The sequence below is a fragment of the Nelumbo lutea genome, chromosome 3 (assembly GCF_056320005.1).
Source record: "Nelumbo lutea isolate HS-2025 chromosome 3, American lotus-T2T, whole genome shotgun sequence".
NCBI classification, from domain to species: Eukaryota; Viridiplantae; Streptophyta; class Magnoliopsida; order Proteales; family Nelumbonaceae; genus Nelumbo; species Nelumbo lutea.
Window position 1 is genome coordinate 24,366,023 of NC_142686.1, and position 19,973 is coordinate 24,385,995.

The 19,973-nt window shown below is 39.2% G+C and overlaps 1 protein-coding gene across 4 annotated transcripts; it reads left to right on the forward strand.

Moving 5' to 3' along the window:
* Positions 1-10,873: 10,873 nt before the first annotated feature.
* Positions 10,874-19,569, forward strand: LOC148863673 (glutathione reductase, chloroplastic-like). 4 transcript variants are annotated; one of them, XR_016110105.1, is made up of 12 exons: positions 10,937-11,563; positions 14,208-14,433; positions 14,520-14,798; positions 15,813-15,989; positions 16,081-16,134; positions 16,225-16,373; positions 17,069-17,132; positions 17,205-17,375; positions 17,814-17,951; positions 18,204-18,248; positions 18,568-18,660; positions 19,144-19,569. XR_016110105.1 is itself a non-coding variant. In XM_088979029.1 (11 exons), exons 1-10 carry the CDS (start codon positions 11,199-11,201, stop codon positions 18,243-18,245), a joined length of 1,665 nt encoding a protein of 554 aa, XP_088835155.1. In that variant the 5' UTR covers positions 10,874-11,198; the 3' UTR covers positions 18,246-18,248; positions 19,148-19,569. The 4 variants fall into 4 exon arrangements, 2 of the variants coding, with proteins under 2 accessions (XP_088835155.1, XP_088835153.1); XR_016110106.1 differs by having other exon boundaries at positions 19,148-19,569; XM_088979029.1 differs by lacking the exon at positions 18,568-18,660 and having other exon boundaries at positions 10,874-11,563; positions 19,148-19,569.
* Positions 19,570-19,973: the final 404 nt, after the last annotated feature.

Consider the following 19,973-nt stretch of genomic DNA (forward strand, 5'->3'; position numbering starts at 1 on the left):
AATGTTCTTCCAAAAGAAGTTTTGGACATTTCGGGTTGTGATCGTCACAAGGGGCTCGGCTTCCACCCACTTGGTAAAATAGTCCATCGCCACTACTAAGAACTTTCTTCCACCCGTTGTTGGCAAGAATGGCCCAAGTAGATCGATGCCCCACTGCGCGAAAGGCCACGGGCTGGTGAGATACTTGAGGTCGGTAGCAGGTTGGTGGTCAATGTTGGCATGTCTTTGGCATTTGTCACATTTTCTGATGAGCTCAGTAGCGTCTGCCTTCATTGTTGGCCAATAGTATCCTTGTTGAAGTGCCTTTTGGGCGAGGGCCCTGCTCCCCCAGGTGTCCGCCACACAGACCCTCATAAATGTCGTGGAGTACGAGCTGGCTTTGGTGGGTCGCAAGCAACGCAGATAGGGGAGCGTGTAGAATCTCTTGTACAACCGCTCGTCTATTATGACGTATTTGGCTGCCTGGCGCTGCACCCTTCTGGCTGCATTGCGATCTCCAGGGAGGTTCCCATGTAGCAAGAAGCTCGTGAGCGGGTCAATCCAGCTCGACTCTGCTTGAACGACGGGAGCGTCCTCCTCTGCCCCCTGAGAATGCTAGGTCGAGGCAGGTCCTCTATGTACACGGTTCTCATGGTGATGTCGCTAGTGCTGGCTAGCTTGGACAGGGCATCGGCCTCAGTGTTCTCTGACCTAGGGATCTATCTAATGAAGTGTGACTGGAAGTTGAGCAAGGCCTCTCTGACTTTGACTAAGTAGGCGATCATGGTTGGCTCGCGAGCTTCGTACTCGTCGGTGACCTGGTTGACCACAAGTTGGGAGTCGCTGCAGATAGCGATGTGCTTGGCTTTTACTTCTCTGGCTAGAGCTAGTCTAGCTATCAATGCCTCATATTCTGCTTCATTGTTGGATGCCTCAAACTCGAAGCATAGCGCGTACTCCAGTTTTATGCCACTTGGGCCGTGCAGAACTATTCCGGCACCGCTGCCTTGTTGGTTTGAGGAGCCATCTACGTGAAGGATTCAGCTCTCCTCATCCCAGTTCGCGGTTGTCTGAGCTAGGAGAGGTGCCACACTGGCTACTACTTCACGGGGTTCGGACTCGACCGATCTGGGAACTTCGGGCTCACCCTAGGTGGGAGCCTTGCGCTCAACCGGACTGGGAACTTCGGAGCTGAATGTGCATTCGGCTATGAAATCTGCTAAGGCTCGAGACTTAATGGCAGTTCGCGGCTTGTACTAGAGGTCGTACTCGCTGAGCTCAATGGCCCACTTTGTCAACTGACTAGAGACCTCAGGCTTAAGCAAGACTTGCCTCAGAGGTGTGTCGGTAAGGACGATAACAGTATGGGCTTGGAAGTACGGGCGGAGCTTCCGAGCTACAATTATCAATGCGTATGCTAGCTTCTCCATCTCGGGGTATCTCGTTTCTGCTCCCTGCAATACTTTACTAACATAATAGATGGGTCGATGGACTTAGTCTACTTCCTTTATTAGTACCGAACTGACCATTTCGTCGCTTGCCGAGAGGTACAGTTCTAAAACGTCGCCCTCCTCGGGCCGGGTTAAAATCGGCACACTAGCGAGGTAATTCTTGAGCTCGTCAAATGCGAGCTAACAGTCTCGGGTCCATTCAAACCCTTTGCTCTTGATCGCCTTAAAGATCGGCACACTAGCGAGGTAATTCTTCAACTTACGGGGTGGTCTCATGTCTAAGATGGCCTTAACCTTATCCGAGTTGGCTTCAATTCTGTGCTGGTTAACAATGTATCCTAGGAATCTACCTGAGGTCACACCGAACACGCCCTTGTTCGGATTTAATCTCATGTTAAACTTACGGAAAATTTCAAAAACATAATGCAAGTCTTGTATTAATTCATGTGAGAATTGATTTTTGACGACCATGTCGTCTACATAGCATTCTACTTTTTTGCCAATTAACGGTGCAAACAATTTATTTACAAGTCTCTGAAAGGTTGCCCCTGCGTTTTTCAACCCAAAGGGCATAACCTTGTAACAGTAGAGGTTGAACTTTGTGATGAAGGTAGTCTTTTCTTCGTCTGCCAGGTCCATCTTGATCTGGTTATTGCCCGAATAGGCGTCCAAGAAACTGAACAACTCATGCCCTGAGGTTGCATCCACCAGATGGTCGATTTGGGGGAGCGGGAAGAATTCTTTCGGGCAAGCCCGGTTCAGGTTGGTGTAGTTGACGCACATGCGCCACTTGCCGTTGGCCTTCTTTACCAAAACAGGGTTGGCTGCCCAGCTCGGGTATTGGACTTCTCTTATGAAGTCCGCTGCGATGAGCTTCTTGACTTCCTCGTCGACTGCTTTCCACCGTTCTGGGGCTAGGTTGCGTTTCTTCTGTCTAACGGGCCTAACTACAGGATCAGTGTTCAGCCCGTGAGTTATGAGTCTAGGGTTTATACCAGGCATTTTTGCCGCGGACCATGCAAAAACATCTAAATTTTGAAGTAAAAAACTTACCAGTTCGGATCGTAGGGGCTTCTGGACAGAAGCGCCAATCTGAAGCGTCCGAGCTGGGTCTGCTGTCGAGGTCGGGACTGCAACCGTTTCTTCTGTGGGTGCGGCTCGCTCTTCGCCTTGCTCCGTGGGTCGTTCTAGTTCGAGGTCATCGGCCACCTTAGTTTTCCCCTTTAGGACGACAATGTAACACTTGCGGAATTCAAGCCGGTCGCCCCGCGCTACTCCCACACCGAAATCCGTTGGGAAGTTCATAGCTAGGTGGTATGTGGAGACCACCGCCCGTAGAATATGGGTGATCGGTCGACCTATTATGGCATTTTAGGGAGAGGGGGTCGCTACCACTAGGAAGTTGTGTTCGAGTCTGACAACACAAGGTCTTGTGCCGATCTCTACAGGTACTGATATTTTCCCAAGGGGGCGGACTTCCTCTCCGCTGAAGCCCACTAAAGGGGTGTTCGTAGGCCTTAGATCGCTTCTTTGCAATTAAAGCTGGTCCAATGCAGCCTTGAAGAGGATGTCGGCTGAGCTGCCTGAGTCCACGAGTACGCGCCTGACCTCGAAGTCATTGATCCTCAGCTTTATCATGAGCGCGTCATCATGGGGGTAGTGAACTCCTCGCGCATCGTCTTCCGTAAAGAAAATTGGATCTCCCGTCTTCGGCCGCTTTGGGGGGTTCTGCTCTTCTCGGGTAGCCTCACGAGCTGACACCCGAGCTGCTGCTGAGGTGCAAACCGCAATGATTGAACCTCCCACTATCATGTGGATGGTTCCACAAACTGGCCTCTCCTTCGGAGGCTGCCTCTGCGGTTGTTCGACCGGCCTGCTACTGGACTCCGGAGCGTCTCTACCATGCTCCCCTTGCCGACCTGTTCTATTACCATTATTATTATTATTATTGTTGTTCTGTACAAAACTTCTCAAATATCCGCGACGGATGAGTTCTTCTATCTCGTCGCCGAGGTTTTTACAGTTCTCGGTGCTGTGACCGTGGCCTTTGTGAAAACTACAATACAAACTCTTATTTCTCTCATTGGGATTCCCCTTCAGACGAGGTGGCCACTTCACGTATGGGGCATCCTTGATTGCCATCAGGATTTCAGCCCGCTTCGTGTTCAGTGGGGTATAATCAGCTCGGTCCGGTGCAGGAGCTTGGAACAATTGACCCGGCTTCGGACCCCGAGCTGTTTCCTTTTTTCTTCGGGTGTCTCCTTGACTGGAAGGCTCTTCTCTTTTTCTTTTTTCGGACGCGCCCTCACCCTTCTGGTTGATCTCCTCTTCAGTGGCTATGAAATTATCTGCAAGTTTTAGAAACTCGGTTATGGTCGCGGGTTGGTTGACGACCATATGCCACTTGAACTCTTTGTGATTTACGCCCTTCTTGGCCGCTGCAAGGCGCACGGTGGGATCCAGGCGCGATATCTACATACAAGCGTCATTGAACCGCTTGATATAACTCCTGATGGACTCTCCTTCCCTTTGCGCTATGTTGAAGATGCTTTCTTCAGTTCGCGGGCAGCGTTTGCTGGTGACGAAGTGGGATGTGAAAGCTTGCGCGAACTATGCTCAACTTTTTATTGATCCAGGTGCCAAGTTCCGGTACCATGTGCGGGCTCGTGCTAGGTGCATCTATGACTGAAAGGCGTCTCTTCTTTGCCCATGAGCTCGGGCAAATCGCAGGTGTCAGATCGGCGAGCTCGGCGTCGGCGCTTATGCTTCCTGACGGGCTTGGCGTTTGTGCTGCTCACTTCCGTGCTATCCAGGACTGTTTGTGCCAGGGGTAGCTCGGTCTGCCGGTGATGGCTACGGATAGAAGGAGCCTGCCTGGCGTCTGTTGCTAGGAAGTTGAACCGGTTCTCTAGGATCGGGGTTCCAAGCTTCGACTCTCGGGGTGACGTAGACCTGCCCGGCCGGGGTCATCCCGACCTGTTTGCTCGTGGCAAGATCGGGGTAGCTAGTCTCTCCCGTCTGCCATGGGGGCAGGCCTGGTTTTTTGGGAGGTCTTGAGGGACCTCTCCTCGACCGGAGTGCTCATTCTAGTGGCGGGATTTGGCTTGCTACAAAGCTAGGCGCTGCGGCGAGAGTTGAGGCTGCTGAAGTTTAGGTTGGTGCAGTTGAGGGAACTGCTGCTGATATTGGTACTGGGAGATCTGGTGCAGTACGTGCTGCTGATAGAGCTGGAGCTGCTGGAACTGTTGCATTTGGGCCTGCATGGCCCTCATGCACTGCAGTAGGTCTTCCAGTTGGTTCGGGCTGGCCACCAGGGGCACAACTGAGGGTTTGGTGAACGTTGCTCCGACTGTAACTGAAAGCTAGGTCACGTCTACGTGTACCTGAGCTACGTGGTCGAGCCAAATCACCCTCCATCAGGAATGTTTTCCTTCAAGAGGTGTTTCCATTGAAGGAGAGGGAGGAATGTTTCATGGTACAACACCAACAACTATTGATGTATGATCCCAGGCATCTAGACGGATGGAACAAGTTCGTGATGAAATTATGTTCTAAGATGGCTGATCATTACAACTTATGTGTCAATCACACCCGCCCAAGAAGTATACGTAGGAGGCAATCAAATTAGTTAGGGATTTCAATGAATTATTGGACAATTAATGCTTATGTGTTTTTAATTATGACATTGGTATGTTCTCGACTAGTGATCATGTTGGAAATTTCACAAATCATTTGTTAGGTTACAAACCATTTTATTGTGATATGATATTCAATTGTTTTGTTATTTAGCCATGGCAACAAATCGAAGGGGACCGATGTGTCCATGTGGGTGTGGACATATGAAATTGTGGATGGCAAAAACCAAGAAAATTTATCGAAGATAGTTTTATTAATGTCCAACCTATGAGGTATAGGTCCAATACCCAAAAAACCATATTGATTGATATTTGTTTTTGACATGGATTGAAAATTATTAACATTTTTTCTTTCAGCCACATGAATATGACTTCATGTGGGCAGATAAATAATTACACCCAGGAAGAATCAGAAGTCCACATCATTAAACAACATAATATTGCTCATGAACATGCAGATTACAAGAAAGAGCAAGCTGTTGCAATTGGGGCTTGTACTTATTGCTGTGCTATAATGTGTTTAATCATTTTTTTGCTAATTTTGATTATCATTTTGTTAGTTTGGAAGTAGGATAGATACCACTAGAAGTGTGGTTAGTGGGTCCCATCAATGGTATATACTTATGGGGCCAACATTATGTATTATGCATATGTTGAAGTGTCTGTGGGGCCCACATTGAAAAGATATTTATGGACCCCATAATGAAGGATATAAATTGCATATGGGGCCCACATTAATGCATTATGCATGTCAGATGTACATGGGACCCACCTTGAAAAATATTTATAGGCTTCAAAATGAATGACGTGAATACGTGAACTTACATGTGGGTCCCACATTAATGCCTTATGCATATGTTGAAATGTATGTGGGGCCCACATAAAAAAATATATATGAACTCCATACTGAAGGGTATACATAGATGGAATTACATGTGGGGCCCACATTAATGCATTATGCACATGTTGAAATGTATATGGGGCCCACATTATGTATTATTTATATGTTGGAATGTTTATGGGGTCCACATTATGTATTATATATATGTCAAAATGCATGTGGGGCCCACCTTGAAAATATTTGTGGACCCCATACTGGTGGATATGCATATGTGGACTTAATGCGGGGCCCATTTATGGTAAGTGCACGAGGGGCCCACAACTATGAAATGCATGTTTAGACCTGTATGTCGGTCCCACATGTGTTAAATGTTAGCTCACACGAGACATTCATATATAAATAACACATATTTTCATAGAGTTACCAAATGGTCTTCCAGCTTTTATGGTCTTTTCGAAGATCTATTAAAAATGTTCCAACCAAACAGTCTTTGGTCTTCTAAGATCTACTTGCAAAAACTCATCTGGCCTTTTAACCATCAGATCTTGCAACAGATCTTTTGAAAAAGACTTGCCAAATAGGTACTTAATCTTTTTAGTGTATCTTTTTTTTTTTTTTTTTCTGTTCATTTATCAAAAAAAAATGTAAGATTTAAATAGAGGGAATTGAATGGGGTGAAAAGTAATAGTTCAATTTACAATTTAAACATCATAATTAAATATGAACTAAATTCAAAAATGAGTATTTTAGTCAAAAGAAAGTTCCACAGTCTTATTCATATTTTTAATAGTGGTGTAAATATAGAACTATAGATGTGTTTAATTTGTTTCTATAACTTTTTTTTTGTATTTTTGTGTGTAAAAATAATTCTACTATGTCACATATTATATATATAGATAGATAGATAGATAGATAGATGATGCTAGAAAATAAATGATATCAAAAAAGGATTTGACCAATAAACCCACTTATTAGTTACCACTTTTATAATGTCAATTAATTGGTTATGAATTTTTTCATTATCATGTTTTTTTTTTTTTACATTATAATTGAATCCATATATCATAAATTATGGCACACATAATATTATTAATATCATGAGCCATCCTTTCACATGTGATATCAAAAAGTGATGTAAGGGAGTGATGTGTGGTAGTATACAAATTCTATAAATGCATTGTATGGTAAGTGTTAATGGCATATGTTTTAGGTATATGCAATAAGGGTGATCATTTCTAACGTAGGATACGGGTAAGCCTGGGCTATGCCCCTTATCATAGGTGAATCATACATGCTAAAAGCAGTCCAGCCTAGCCTATGCTCACCCCCCCTAATTTTTGTCATACATAATAGCAAAATTTCTATCCATTTTTTTTACATTTTTTTATGTTTTTGTATATAAAAATAATTCTTAGTTATCATATTTTTTAAACATGGATTTTCTTTTATTGTAAGTGCTTGATATAAATCTAATTAATAATGTGTGTTTATATATAAGAAAAAAGACACCTTAAATATAAAACTTAATGAGAAAATTATCATAATGTATAATGAAAAGAATATCTCTTTCTTTTTTTAATGCGGCATTCATCCTCCTCATGCACTATCTTGTTGTAGTAATAACAATAACTCAGTAGCTTTTCAAGAATGGTTCTTTGCCAAAATTTATCTCTGCCATTCCAATCCCAGGTCTTTTTGGATTCTCTTTTAATAAATTCACCTCAACACAAGCTCCTATAAACATGGTACATATTAACTTCATTGTAGTAGTGTCAATTTTTAAGGCCTTTTGCTATCACTCAAGCTATTAAACAAATGAATGGAAATTTCATCATACAAGTTTACAATTAATTAGAGAAAGAGTTCAACCAGGTGCGTTCACTAATACTGGTTGCACGTTAAATCCAAATCTCAACTAATCAAGTTAAAATTAGCTTAATTTTTATTTGTTCACATTTCACAAGTGTACTTTCATATTTAACAAGTTGTACATACTATTGCATTCAACACAATCTAAAATAATAATCACACAAAACAAGATTCATGTAGCTAACTCCATATAATTGGGATAAGGCATGGATGATGATGATGATATTACATGGATTCGAAGAAGTAATAACGATACTCCTTTATAGTTGAAAAGTTTTGGTTAATATGTCTTTGATGGGGGGCATGATCACACTTCTTTATTAGAACAAAATGTAGCGGCTGGAAAGGACTTTTAAATCTCTTATTCTAAGAACAATGCAGTAGGCTTCCCACCCACCGTAGAGGATTTCTCCACAATCTCCACCTTGCTATGCACTATCGGAGTAATAGAAGACCATCTAAACATTGCAGTAGGAAGGTTTGAACTAATGAATTCCACGAGGATCAATGATCCAAAGAAGAGAAAAATTTGCATTAATCAATTAGTAAGATTGCAATTTGAGCATTACGGCTATCAATGGGTTCTAAAGTCTGAACTCAATTCAACATCCAATCCAATTATCTTGGATTCAAATGATTAATCTACATAATTGAATTGAATCAGATGTTACCATTTGCATCTGATTAATAATCAGTTTGGATGTAGATTTAACCTTATGTGATTCAATCAAAATCCAAGTCCATTTATATACAATTATAAATATAAAATATACACTTTTATATGTTATACTATATATAAATATAAATTTAAGTTAAAAAGCAATTAGTTTTTTTTTATATTTTTATTCCTTTTTATTTCAAGAAATTGAAGTGGAGTCGGATTAAATCTGAATCCAATCCAAGTACAACAGGTTTCATATCTAATCCAAGATTTCAAATCCAATTAAATTCAGATGTTGATGAATACAATCTGAATCTGACCCAATTGTAGCCCTATTGAGTGCATTTATATCATTATTATCATTGTCGTCGCCGTCATCATCACCATCACCATCATGATTCATCCATACCTTATCCCAACAATATGGGGTTGGCTACATGAATCGTGTTTTATCAATCTGTTATATTTAAAGTCATGCCAACTATTAAATTATTAGTGCTTAAATCATTTATTACTACTTATACATGTGTCATTTTTTGTCTTTCCCAAGCTTTTCTAGCCCCTTCAATGTGTAACAAATCACTTATTCTAAATGACAGAGTTGGTGATATTCTATGCATGTGACCAAACCATCTTAGTTTACTCTCTGTCATTTTATCACCTATTGGAGTTACTTCTAGGTTCCTATGGATTGATTTCATTCATTTCCATTTTTTTTAATTCATCAATCTTAGCATCTCCATGCAACATAGTTGGCCTTGTAGTTGTTTTTATAGAATTTTCCTTTTAATCTAAGTAGTATTTGCTTATCACTTAAAAGTCCAAATGCATACCTTCATTTTATCCATCATGCTCTAATTCTTTCGGTGACATCCTCCTCAACATCTTATTTGTTTTTTTTAAGAAAGCATCTTATTTGTTTTGAATTATTGAATCAAGGTATTAGAAAATGGATAAATTGAATTATCTCCCGATCTCTAATCCTAAGTGTATTTTCATTTATACTCATATTATTACTAAATTACATGTCATATACTTTGTTTTAGTCTTATTTTAGAACCTGTTATTTGTAAGACATTTGTCCATAAGCTTAATTTTGCATTTAATCATTCATTAATTCCATCAATTAAAACAATGACATCCACAAATAGCATGCACCATGAATTTCCTCTAGAATATGTTTGGTCAGTTCATCTATGATCAGTGCACCTAGATAAAAAGCTAAGTGCTAAACTTTGATGAAGACCCATAGTAACTATAAAATCTGAAGTCTCTCTTAATGGTGTTCTAAAATTGGTTGTTTCCTTCTCATACATATCCTTAATTAGGTTCATATACCTACTTTGAACCCATTTATTTTCCATCATAAAAATAGCTTCCATGATTGGTTTCCCTTGCATAAAGTCAAATTGATCTTCTGATAATATATATATAATAATATAGTAATGCTATATAGCATCATATAACATTGATGGATGCTTTGATTTCCATGTAGGTCATAAAATTTAAATAAAAGTATCTTAATATATCATATCATAGCATATGATGGTACTCATTGGGTGAATTGGTTAAACATTTAGCTAGTTGAAGTAGAAGCTTGGGATCGAATCCCATTATCGCCAAGGTTCCAGGGATTATGGGTGTCACCAAGGTTGCATGGATTATGGGCAATGGGGCAAGGGAATGGGCTATACCCAATTATTTAGCCTAAAAAATGCATAAAATCATTTAAGATTAGTACTTTTTTTTTTGAAAACAGATTTAAGATTAGTACTAATGTAAGTTGTCCAAATTTTTATATTTAACTACAATCACTAAGTTAATATATTTAAAAGAGTACAATTATTATTTTTCATTAATGCATTAGGGTAAGTTTGTTTCATATAGGAATTGGAATCAAAATCAGTTAAAATGAATTCTCATTTCAGAAGGAGGGGAAGGTAATGACCATTCCCTCAAATATGAGAATACTATTTCACCAAGAATGAAGATAAATTTCTGATTCTACCCAACCAAATAGTTGGAATGAAAGTAAACATTCCAAACCCCAATTCCTGCAAACCAAACGTACCCTTAATTCTTGAAATCGGGTGGTCTATTTATACTCATGCTTTATGACAAAAAATTGCATGGAAACTAAAATAAGATCTCATCCACAACTTCCAAAATGCCCACCTTAATGTCCATAAACTGATAAAAGACCTATTTAGTGCGGGCCCCAATACCATCATCCAAAACTAGAAAATGTGGGCCGCATGAGGCCCACCCAAACATTGTCAGAAGAAGATCCAGGCCCCTACATGGCCAAGGAGGCAAGGAAGCAGCGATAATGAAAGGGGGGCAAAAGGATTTCTAGATAAGCCACGAATATCCTCTATATCTCCCACCTTAATTTATGACCACTTAAAAAGGATGACACGGCCAAATCCATCTGACCATGCGCTCGATTCGTCAAAGCACATATAGACCCGATCCACGTACTTAAAAACCCAATTAAATTGAACAACCCGGTTTAGCTCCGACTCTGGACCTGCTTCGCCTCACAAGTCAAATTTCATCCTCCATCAGTCTTATCAGGGTTTGATTTCTAGATTCTTTCTCATTGCGTTAAGATCCGGCCCGAGTTGTTGCACTGCACCAACAGATTAGGAACTACATACATGCAGGGTCATTTATTGAATTAAAAATAAGATATCCATCCAAAATCTATAACAGGGAAGGGAGGAATTTATTGTGTTGTTATACTGGGAGTCGGATTGACAATGGCCACCGCACCAAAGGTTACCTTTTGTTCTTCGAGCCTTCATCATCTGTGCAGGAAGGCACCAACTTCTCTCGCACCGAGATCTCTGTCGACCAATTCCTCGACGTGCTTCCAGTTCAGAACCTTAACGTCTGTCTCTGATAGCCGTCGTTTTTTCATTCCGTGCCGGCGGTTTACCGTTCGGGCGGTGTCTGAAAACGGCGCGGAGCCTCGACACTACGATTTCGACCTTTTTACGATTGGTGCCGGGAGCGGTGGTGTGCGGGCGTCGCGTTTCTCTGCAAGTTATGGTGCTTCTGTTGCGATCTGCGAGCTTCCGTTTGCTACTATTTCTTCCGATGAAGCTGGTGGTGTCGGCGGAACGTAAGCTGCATGGATTTGTTTACTCCTTTTCATTTTGGGGGTTTTGAGTTGCCACTGCTTTAATCTGGTTTTGGGTTTTGTTTTATTGTTGTTGAGCTATGTGGTTTCTAGTTGCATGGATGCTTTAGTTTTAGATAAGGTGGACGAATTTCATCTCTTATTTGTTTATTTATTTCTCTTGGGGAGGTAGCGTTTATGGTGGGTTAGAAGGGGAAATGATTCATCTTTTCTTTTTTTCCAGGCTTTAGAAATTTATGTTTACTCTCGGAGGTAATATCATTAGAATCGTAGTATCCTGTATGGATCAGATGGGAATTCCAAAAATTTTAGTTAGAGAAGTAGACGTCAAAACTGAGAAGTTTGGTTGTGATAGGTGAAGAATCCATTACACTGATCAGGGTCTCTTTCCAATAATTTAGTGCTGAATAGTCATTATTAAATTACTAAGGCTCAGTTTGGAAGCAGTACAAATACAAATATGTAGAGTGCAAAGTCTTGTATTTTGTATTATTTTCTATGTATTTGTACTGTACATATTTGTATTTGTACTATTTCCAAACTGAGCCTAAACTACAGTGTATATTGTTCTTACTAGCTAATCATCTTATGTTGAAAGTGGTGTTTGATCGAGGTGGAACTTCATCCAGGGGATGGCTGCATGTTTTATTCTGATAGAACAGCAATGAAGTAAAAGTAATAACTGTTAGCAGATATTATTCTATCTTCTATACTGATGTTTGAAGAAGATTAGCATCATACTGATAAATAGTTTAAATGCAAGTTGTTATAGGAAAATATGCAAGACAAATTGAATTAATACCAGCTTAACCCAGGGCAATATGCTCTTCAAAGGAGGAGATGCTTTTGATCTTTGTATACCAGGAATTCTTTTCCGAATATCATCTATTTGCCACTCTGCTATATGTATGTTTATCAGTTTGTGTCTGTGGGATTTCATATTACCTATTGGCTATTGGATAACATGAAAGGATCTTTTGTCAATTAGCTAGGAAGTTTCAAAGAAATCCCCAACCTTATTTTTCTTTCCTTTTTTTTTTTCAATAAGTAACACAAGAATACACAACCAATACAATTTTATTAATAATGGGAAAAGTAAGAGTAAGTCAGATAGAGCCCCTGCCCCTGTGCAGTTGTCAAGAGCAGAGGATACCAAACTGACAAAGATGATTCAACTCGAAGTAAAGTGTATACAATTAACAACCAATTAAAAATACTTAGTTTTCAAGGCACTAAGGTGTGGTTAGGCATCAGGGGGGGGGGCTTTTCGCCTAGGCAATGGGTTTTTTTTTTTTTGATTATCTATAATCTTCATATAACATGGTATAAATTTTATATTAAAACATAGAAATTTAACATATGCATGAGCAGAAAAAGAAGAAAGAAAAGAATATTCAGGAAATATGGTGCCAACCCCCTGTTTCTGTACTAGGAAAGAAGAAGCAAAATATTTTGATTGGACAAAATTTTAAGTTTTCCTTGCTTACCGGTTCAAGTTTTAAAGTCTTTGAGGTTTTAAGACAGGCAATGGATTTTTTTTTTTAAATTATCTATAATCTTCATAAAAGATAGTATAAATTTTATATTAAAACATAGAAATTTAACATATGCATGAGCACAAAAAGAAGAAAGAAAAGAATATTCAGGAAATATGGGGCCAACCCCCTGTTTTTGTACTAGGAAAGAAGAAGAAAACTGTTTTGATTGGACAGAATTTTAAGTTTTTCCTTGCTTATCAGTTCAAGTTTTAAAGTCTTTGAGGGTTTAAGACAGCATGCACCAATATGCATATTGATAACAAACAAGAAAATAATGAAAAGAAACTGGTATATAAACCCACAAAATGAAAAATTTAGTTTAGTAATGTCTATTTTATTATTATAATCTCAAAAGTAAATAATATAAGTATATTTCAAGAGCCATGTATAAAATAGGTAGGTGTTTAATCAAGGTAATCCTCCATGGGTGTCTTATTGCCAAGGTGTGTTGCCTTGACAACTATGCACACTTGCACAGTACTCACTTGAAGGAGCTTTTGAGGCTCAAGGCTGGTGCTTTTACTTCTCTTAGTTGATGTCTCAAGGGCCATGGGATTTTGATGTATCTCACTTTCAACTAATTATCACACATTCAGACTACAATCTATAAGTTGTTCTAATCTAAGGAGTGAGTGATCTTGAGTCCTTGTAACAGGGAAAGCAGTACAACCCTGAAGGAATTCCCTTCTCCTATGAGCCTTAAATAACTCACAACAATAGTTCCATGGCTATTTGTAGATACATGTCCTAAACCAGTTGATCCTGGATTGCCTGAATTAATCAGCTACCATTTAAGTTTAGTTCTTCTTAAATTGTTCCCAGGCCTGAACTATATGCTTTCTTTGTGGTGTGCATAAGCAGCCTCTTGGTGCATATGCCACTCTGTTTCATGATATTCTATCGATTGCATATACATATTTTCTTGGGTGCCATTAGTGACTTAAGGAAATACTTTTTGGTTCTTAAATATTCATTAGTTATATAGTATATCCTTTTATTTATGTATTTTATCTTATTGTAAGTGTGGCAACTCATCCTTTTTTTTTCAGAAAAATGAAACAAGTATCTATTTTTCTTTTCTAATGCAGATGTGTACTTCGGGGATGTGTTCCAAAAAAATTACTTGTTTTTGCATCCAAATACTCCCATGATTTTGAAGAGAGCTGTAACTTTGGATGGAAATATGAGGCCAACCCTACTCATGATTGGAGCACCTTGGTTGCTAACAAGAATGCTGAGTTGCAACGCCTTACCGGAATCTACAAGAACGTTCTGAAAAATGCAGGCGTAGCATTAATTGAAGGTCGTGGAAAGGTTGGCTAACATTCTCATAAAAAGATAAGTTTTAAACATAGTCATGATGATCCTATTCATTGAGTAGATCTTAATGCTTTCCGCAGGTTGTAGACCCACACACTGTTGATGTGGATGGGAAACTATACTCAGCAAGACACATACTAATAGCAGTTGGTGGACGGCCCTTCATTCCTGATATTCCTGGAAGTGAGTATGCTATAGACTCTGATGTGGCCCTTGATTTACCCTCAAAACCTGAGAAGATTGCAATAATTGGGGGTGGGTACATTGCTTTGGAGTTTGCTGGCATTTTCAATGGTTTGAAAAGTGAGGTGCATGTGTTTATCCGGCAAAAGAAAGTTTTAAGAGGCTTTGATGAGGAGGTGAGAAAATCAGAGAAAGATTAGTTTTATTTGGTTAATGCTTATGGGGATGTCTATTTATATTTATTGGATTGATGATTATATGGTTTATGGGGAGATGGTTAATGTTGGCCCTTCAAGCATTTGTTGGTATAATGGTATCTAAATTCATTAATAATGAATTAATAATAATATGCAATTTAAAAATCCGTGATGCATTCCAATATGCTAACTAATGGATAAAGTATTAGTTGCTAAAGAATGCATTGATGAAATAATGAACTTAAATGTCTGAAATGGACAATACCAAGGGGTGTTGATTAGTCACTACCAGAACCTGGCAAGCTAAAATTTAATTATGGTTGTAATTTAGGTAATCCTGGTGATTTTGGTGTGGGAGGGGTGGTAAAGGATGATGAAGGAAGAACGATATTTAGCTTTTCTGGGGCTTTCAGTTTCATAATCTCTAAGATCTGAGATGTTTCCTGTCATCCAAGGTCTGAAACCAATAGCACAGCAGAACCGGAAAGATATGATACCATGAGACTGTCAAGTAGTTATATCTTGGTTGACATCAATGGAGGAACCCCCATGGTGGTTTAAGATCCCTTGTTAGGGGAGCCAAAGCAATTGGAAGAAAACTGAACTACTCACTCAGGTGAATTCCCAGTTGGCAATGCTTTAGCAGACAGACTAGAAAAAACAGGGGTAGGTGGGCAAGGGTGTATTTGGGGGTTACTGGGACCTGGAATTGAACTGTAATTTCCCAGTTTTTATCTCTAACTTCTGTATGCCAGCTAAATTTGGCATTTTTTATTGTTTCTGCTGTCTTTATTGGATAATAAGGGTTGTGTTTTTTATGACAATGAATATAATACATATTTGCTTCTCTGTTAATTATCAAAAAAAAGATAAGATAAAAGTTTCAAATGTAAAAATGTGCTATGAAACCCTAATACATCTTTCAGGCATTGCATAAATTCAAGTTGTACATAAGTCTAAGACTTTTGCCCCTTGTACTCTTAATTTATGCAGATCAGAGATTTTGTTGCAGAACAGATGTCTGTAAGAGGAATTGAGTTCCACACAGAGGAATCACCCCAGGCAATTCTAAAATCAGTAGATGGTTCACTATCTCTGAAGACCAATAAAGGAACTGTTGATGGTTTCTCACATGTCATGTTTGCAACAGGGCGGAGACCAAACACAAAGGTCTTATATATATTTTTTATTGAATTGTGAGATTTCCACTCAAATAATGGGTAAACCTGTCTAAAGTTGCCAGTTACTTATTGCATTCCAGAACTTAGGACTGGATATGGTTGGGGTGAGAATGACCAACAGTGGAGCAGTAGAGGTAAGTTCTGATTTGATGCTTTTTCTTATATTTCTTGATATTAGGATTATAATTTGGGCATTCCCTCTTTTTAACTTATAATTTTCTTAGGTTGATGAATACTCCCAAACATCAGTTCCTTCAATTTGGGCGGTAGGTGATGCTACTGATAGGATAAATTTAACTCCAGTTGCATTGATGGAGGGGGTAGCATTTGCAAAAACTGTTTTTTGCAATGAACCAACAAAACCAAACTATAGGTAATCTCTCTTCTTGTCAGTTGATATTTGAATGATCAATGGAGAGAACATATGGTACCAGTTACATTGAAACACAAAACTGGAAAATGCTGGAGCATGCTCCACAACAGCCATTGGCCCTTTGAGCACGAAAAGGAAATAATATTCAGGAGCCTATTCATAAATACCCCCTGAACAATGTATTACTGGGGAACACTTGATTGTGTTTCCCTGATTTTGTGCTTAAAAGATTCTTGGCCATCATAGCCCATGGAGCTAGCATTTCTCAGAGAAAACTGTACCTTAAATTGGTGCTAGAGTTAAGGTTTTTCCCTTTTGGAGTTAGAATTCTGTTGAACATTGAGACCCCTTTTGGACTTTACTCCTTTGTAAATACATGCTTTGCAGTGTGCATGAACTCTTGGAGCCAGTTATCCAAAACCAAGGTATCATGAACTCTTGGAGCTAGAATGAAGGTTTTGGATTTGGAGTGTTCTAGAACATTAGGAGCTCTTTTGTATTGAACTCCCTTGTAGTGTGCATGTTTTTAGGTAATTGGCATTTGCATTGTCACATATCTTACATCTCATGGAGCTTTGTTTGTTGGCTCCTGTAGAGTCAGCTGCTTGACTATGACAATCATTTGGCTTGGATTTGGTCAGAAAGAAAGAAATTTCTATGGTAAACTTTTAATTTGTGACTACCTTTTCTGTCAGAGCTGTACCATCTGCTGTTTTTTCCCAGCCACCTATTGGACAAGTTGGACTTACTGAGGAACAGGTAAACTGAATTGTCTGTTGTTTTTGAAAATGTTGGTATCTTCCTCTTATTTTTTTTTTAAATTATTTGCAGGCTATCCAACAATATGGTGATGTTGATGTCTTCACCTCCAACTTCAGGCCGCTGAAGGCAACCGTATCTGGACTTCCAGACCGGACCTTCATGAAACTTGTAGTCTGTGCAAAGACAAATAAAGTTCTAGGGCTGCACATGTGTGGAGAAGATGCACCAGAGATTGTGCAGGTTTCTTCCTTCCTCTTTTCCCAGTTTGGTGCTTTGCTAAGGGCCCGTTTGGCGCGTCTTTTTGGGAGGATCTTCTGGTAGCTCTGACAGTCAAAAGACACATTAAGCTTTTGTATGAAGATCTGAGCAGCCTGAAGTATGTTTGGCAGATGCACGTCTTTCCATGCGTCTTTCCGTATCTTTTTGCATGAGAATAAAACACGAAAGACACGGAAAGCTTCATTTGAAGCTTCCCGAAATCAGCCCAAAATGGGCTTTTTGTGTCTTTTTGGCATTCCATCTTTTGGCGGCTAATTCTTCCGCGTGCCAAACGGAAATAGATCGAAATTTGGTCTGCCTGGCTTGTAAACAGCCGAAAGACCGCACGGAAAGATATGCCAAACGGGCCCTAAATTTATGTTTTATGTGATCTTAAGTCATATCTTCCCAAAATTATAGGGGTTTGCAGTTGCAGTAAAAGCTGGATTAACTAAGGCAGACTTTGATGCCACAGTGGGTATTCACCCCACAGCAGCTGAGGAATTTGTTACAATGAGGATGCCTACTCGAAGGATCCGTAAGGACCTTCCATCAGAGGTTTGTCTATGATGCTTAAATGAGTTGGTCTTAACATTATAGATCTAGCTTTGCGATCTTTGGCCTTGTTGGTTAACCCATATCAGTATTTTCTGTCATGGTTATTATGAGGATGTTTCTGTTAATTATCAACCAATTGCTGCAACATATTTTCAAATCTAACTTCTTTTATAGTTAGTCAGGATATTATTAATTAACTTTTCATCATTTATTGAAGAATTTTTTGTTTTTTTTTTTCAAAATTTTCTGCAGGGAAAGATTGATGCAAAGGCCAAAGCCAAAGCGAAAGTTTAGCATGTATGTATTTACTATCATGGTGATTATGTATGTATTCATTTCATATTCCTATTGATTTATATCTGGAAGTCAAGGTACTTGGCTTTTGGCCAATTTAGGCCAACAAATGGACAAAAATCTCATGCTGATGACATTTCTAGCAAAAAAAAAAAAAAATTTCAAGTTTGTATTGTTTACTTTGCCTTTCTATTAAATACATGACCCCCCCCTCCAACCAATAAAAGAATAAATATACAATAACTAAGGAAAATACATAAAACTAAAACACCAGTTATTCCCAATGTTTTTAAGACTGAACCAGGTCAAACTGTTAAAACAGGAGATCCAACAACCTCTGAAGAATCTGGTTCTGTTCAAACTGGTTCGGCCCAATTTTAAAACATTGGACTACCCCACGAGCAATGCTCCCATGGTAAATCATCTATGCTAAGAACCTACTCAGTAAGATTATATCTGGTACAATTTTTTTTTTCTCGTGTACTTTTTTGTCATCCTTTATGACTCAAAGTTAGATCAATATAATATAGATCAAAGAGGAACTTTCTTCCAGCCAGATTTGTCTTTCAGCATTTATGTCGGACCAATCAAATAATTTCAACTGCAGCCTTGGAAAATTTCTGCATATAGATGTATGCTGATGATTTTACCTGGCAATTACTTTGCCTTTCTTCTTGCATAAGTGCAATTTCCTGGCTTTCTGGGGTTACTATATTCCTTGGATAAATTGCCCAACAGTATAAGGCACATGTATAATATTCTTAACTATTTTTATTTTAGTTAAACTTTAATCTCTTGCAGACAAGATGTGGAACAGAAAGAAAGATATGGATTCTTGATATTTGTCTTGATTAAAATTTCTGAGGAATTGCTCTGATTATGGGCCTTGCACTTTTAGATAGAGCATCATCCTGGAAATTCCTAGATGGACTCGAGCAAAAGAGATTCTTGAGGGAAGACTTGGATACCATCTTGTACAGGAAGGGAGATGTCTTGGAGGAGTGATGAGATGCAAGTTTTACTGCAGAGTGAGAAACACTACCTTCTATGACATTGCAGAGTAAATTTTATTTACTAGCTCCACTTTGCCATTGCACAAGTTTGCCTGGTGATGATATTCCATGAAACAGAACTGCTGAGATGTAAAGCAGCGAATCCACAGTAATTCCTAAAATTATACTCCAATAATCATGTATTTCTGATATGATTTACATTATTCCTAGTAGAACCAATTACCTGCATTCTCCATTGTTGGATTTCAGAACAATGTATTCCAAGTAGCTCTACATGCAATCAACTGTTTGAAAGGTTTCAAATGCCCAAATACCCCAAGGCTTACCTCACATCTCCTCTCTCTCATGAATATCATTGGCATACCAGTATTTTTCTATAGTAAATATGGAAGCGCAAAATAACTGTTTTGCCATATAGCAGAGGTCCATTCAGCTAAGGCTTGCTTGGAATTGTCATTGATCCAAATTAAAAAATTGCACATTTGCACCTGGGATTTGCTTTAAAAAATATTTACAGCAAGTGTAGTCTCTCGATGGCCGGTGGCTGTTTGGATTCGGTGGGAATTTGTTGCCTGATGCTCGTGTTTAAATGTATGACAGCTTCTGATAGGCAACACAGCGCTGTCTTAACATCATTTGTCCACAGAATATTGTACCAAGATTATGGACTGGCATTGTCTTAACACCAAACTCCAAACTAATCCAAACCCACCCA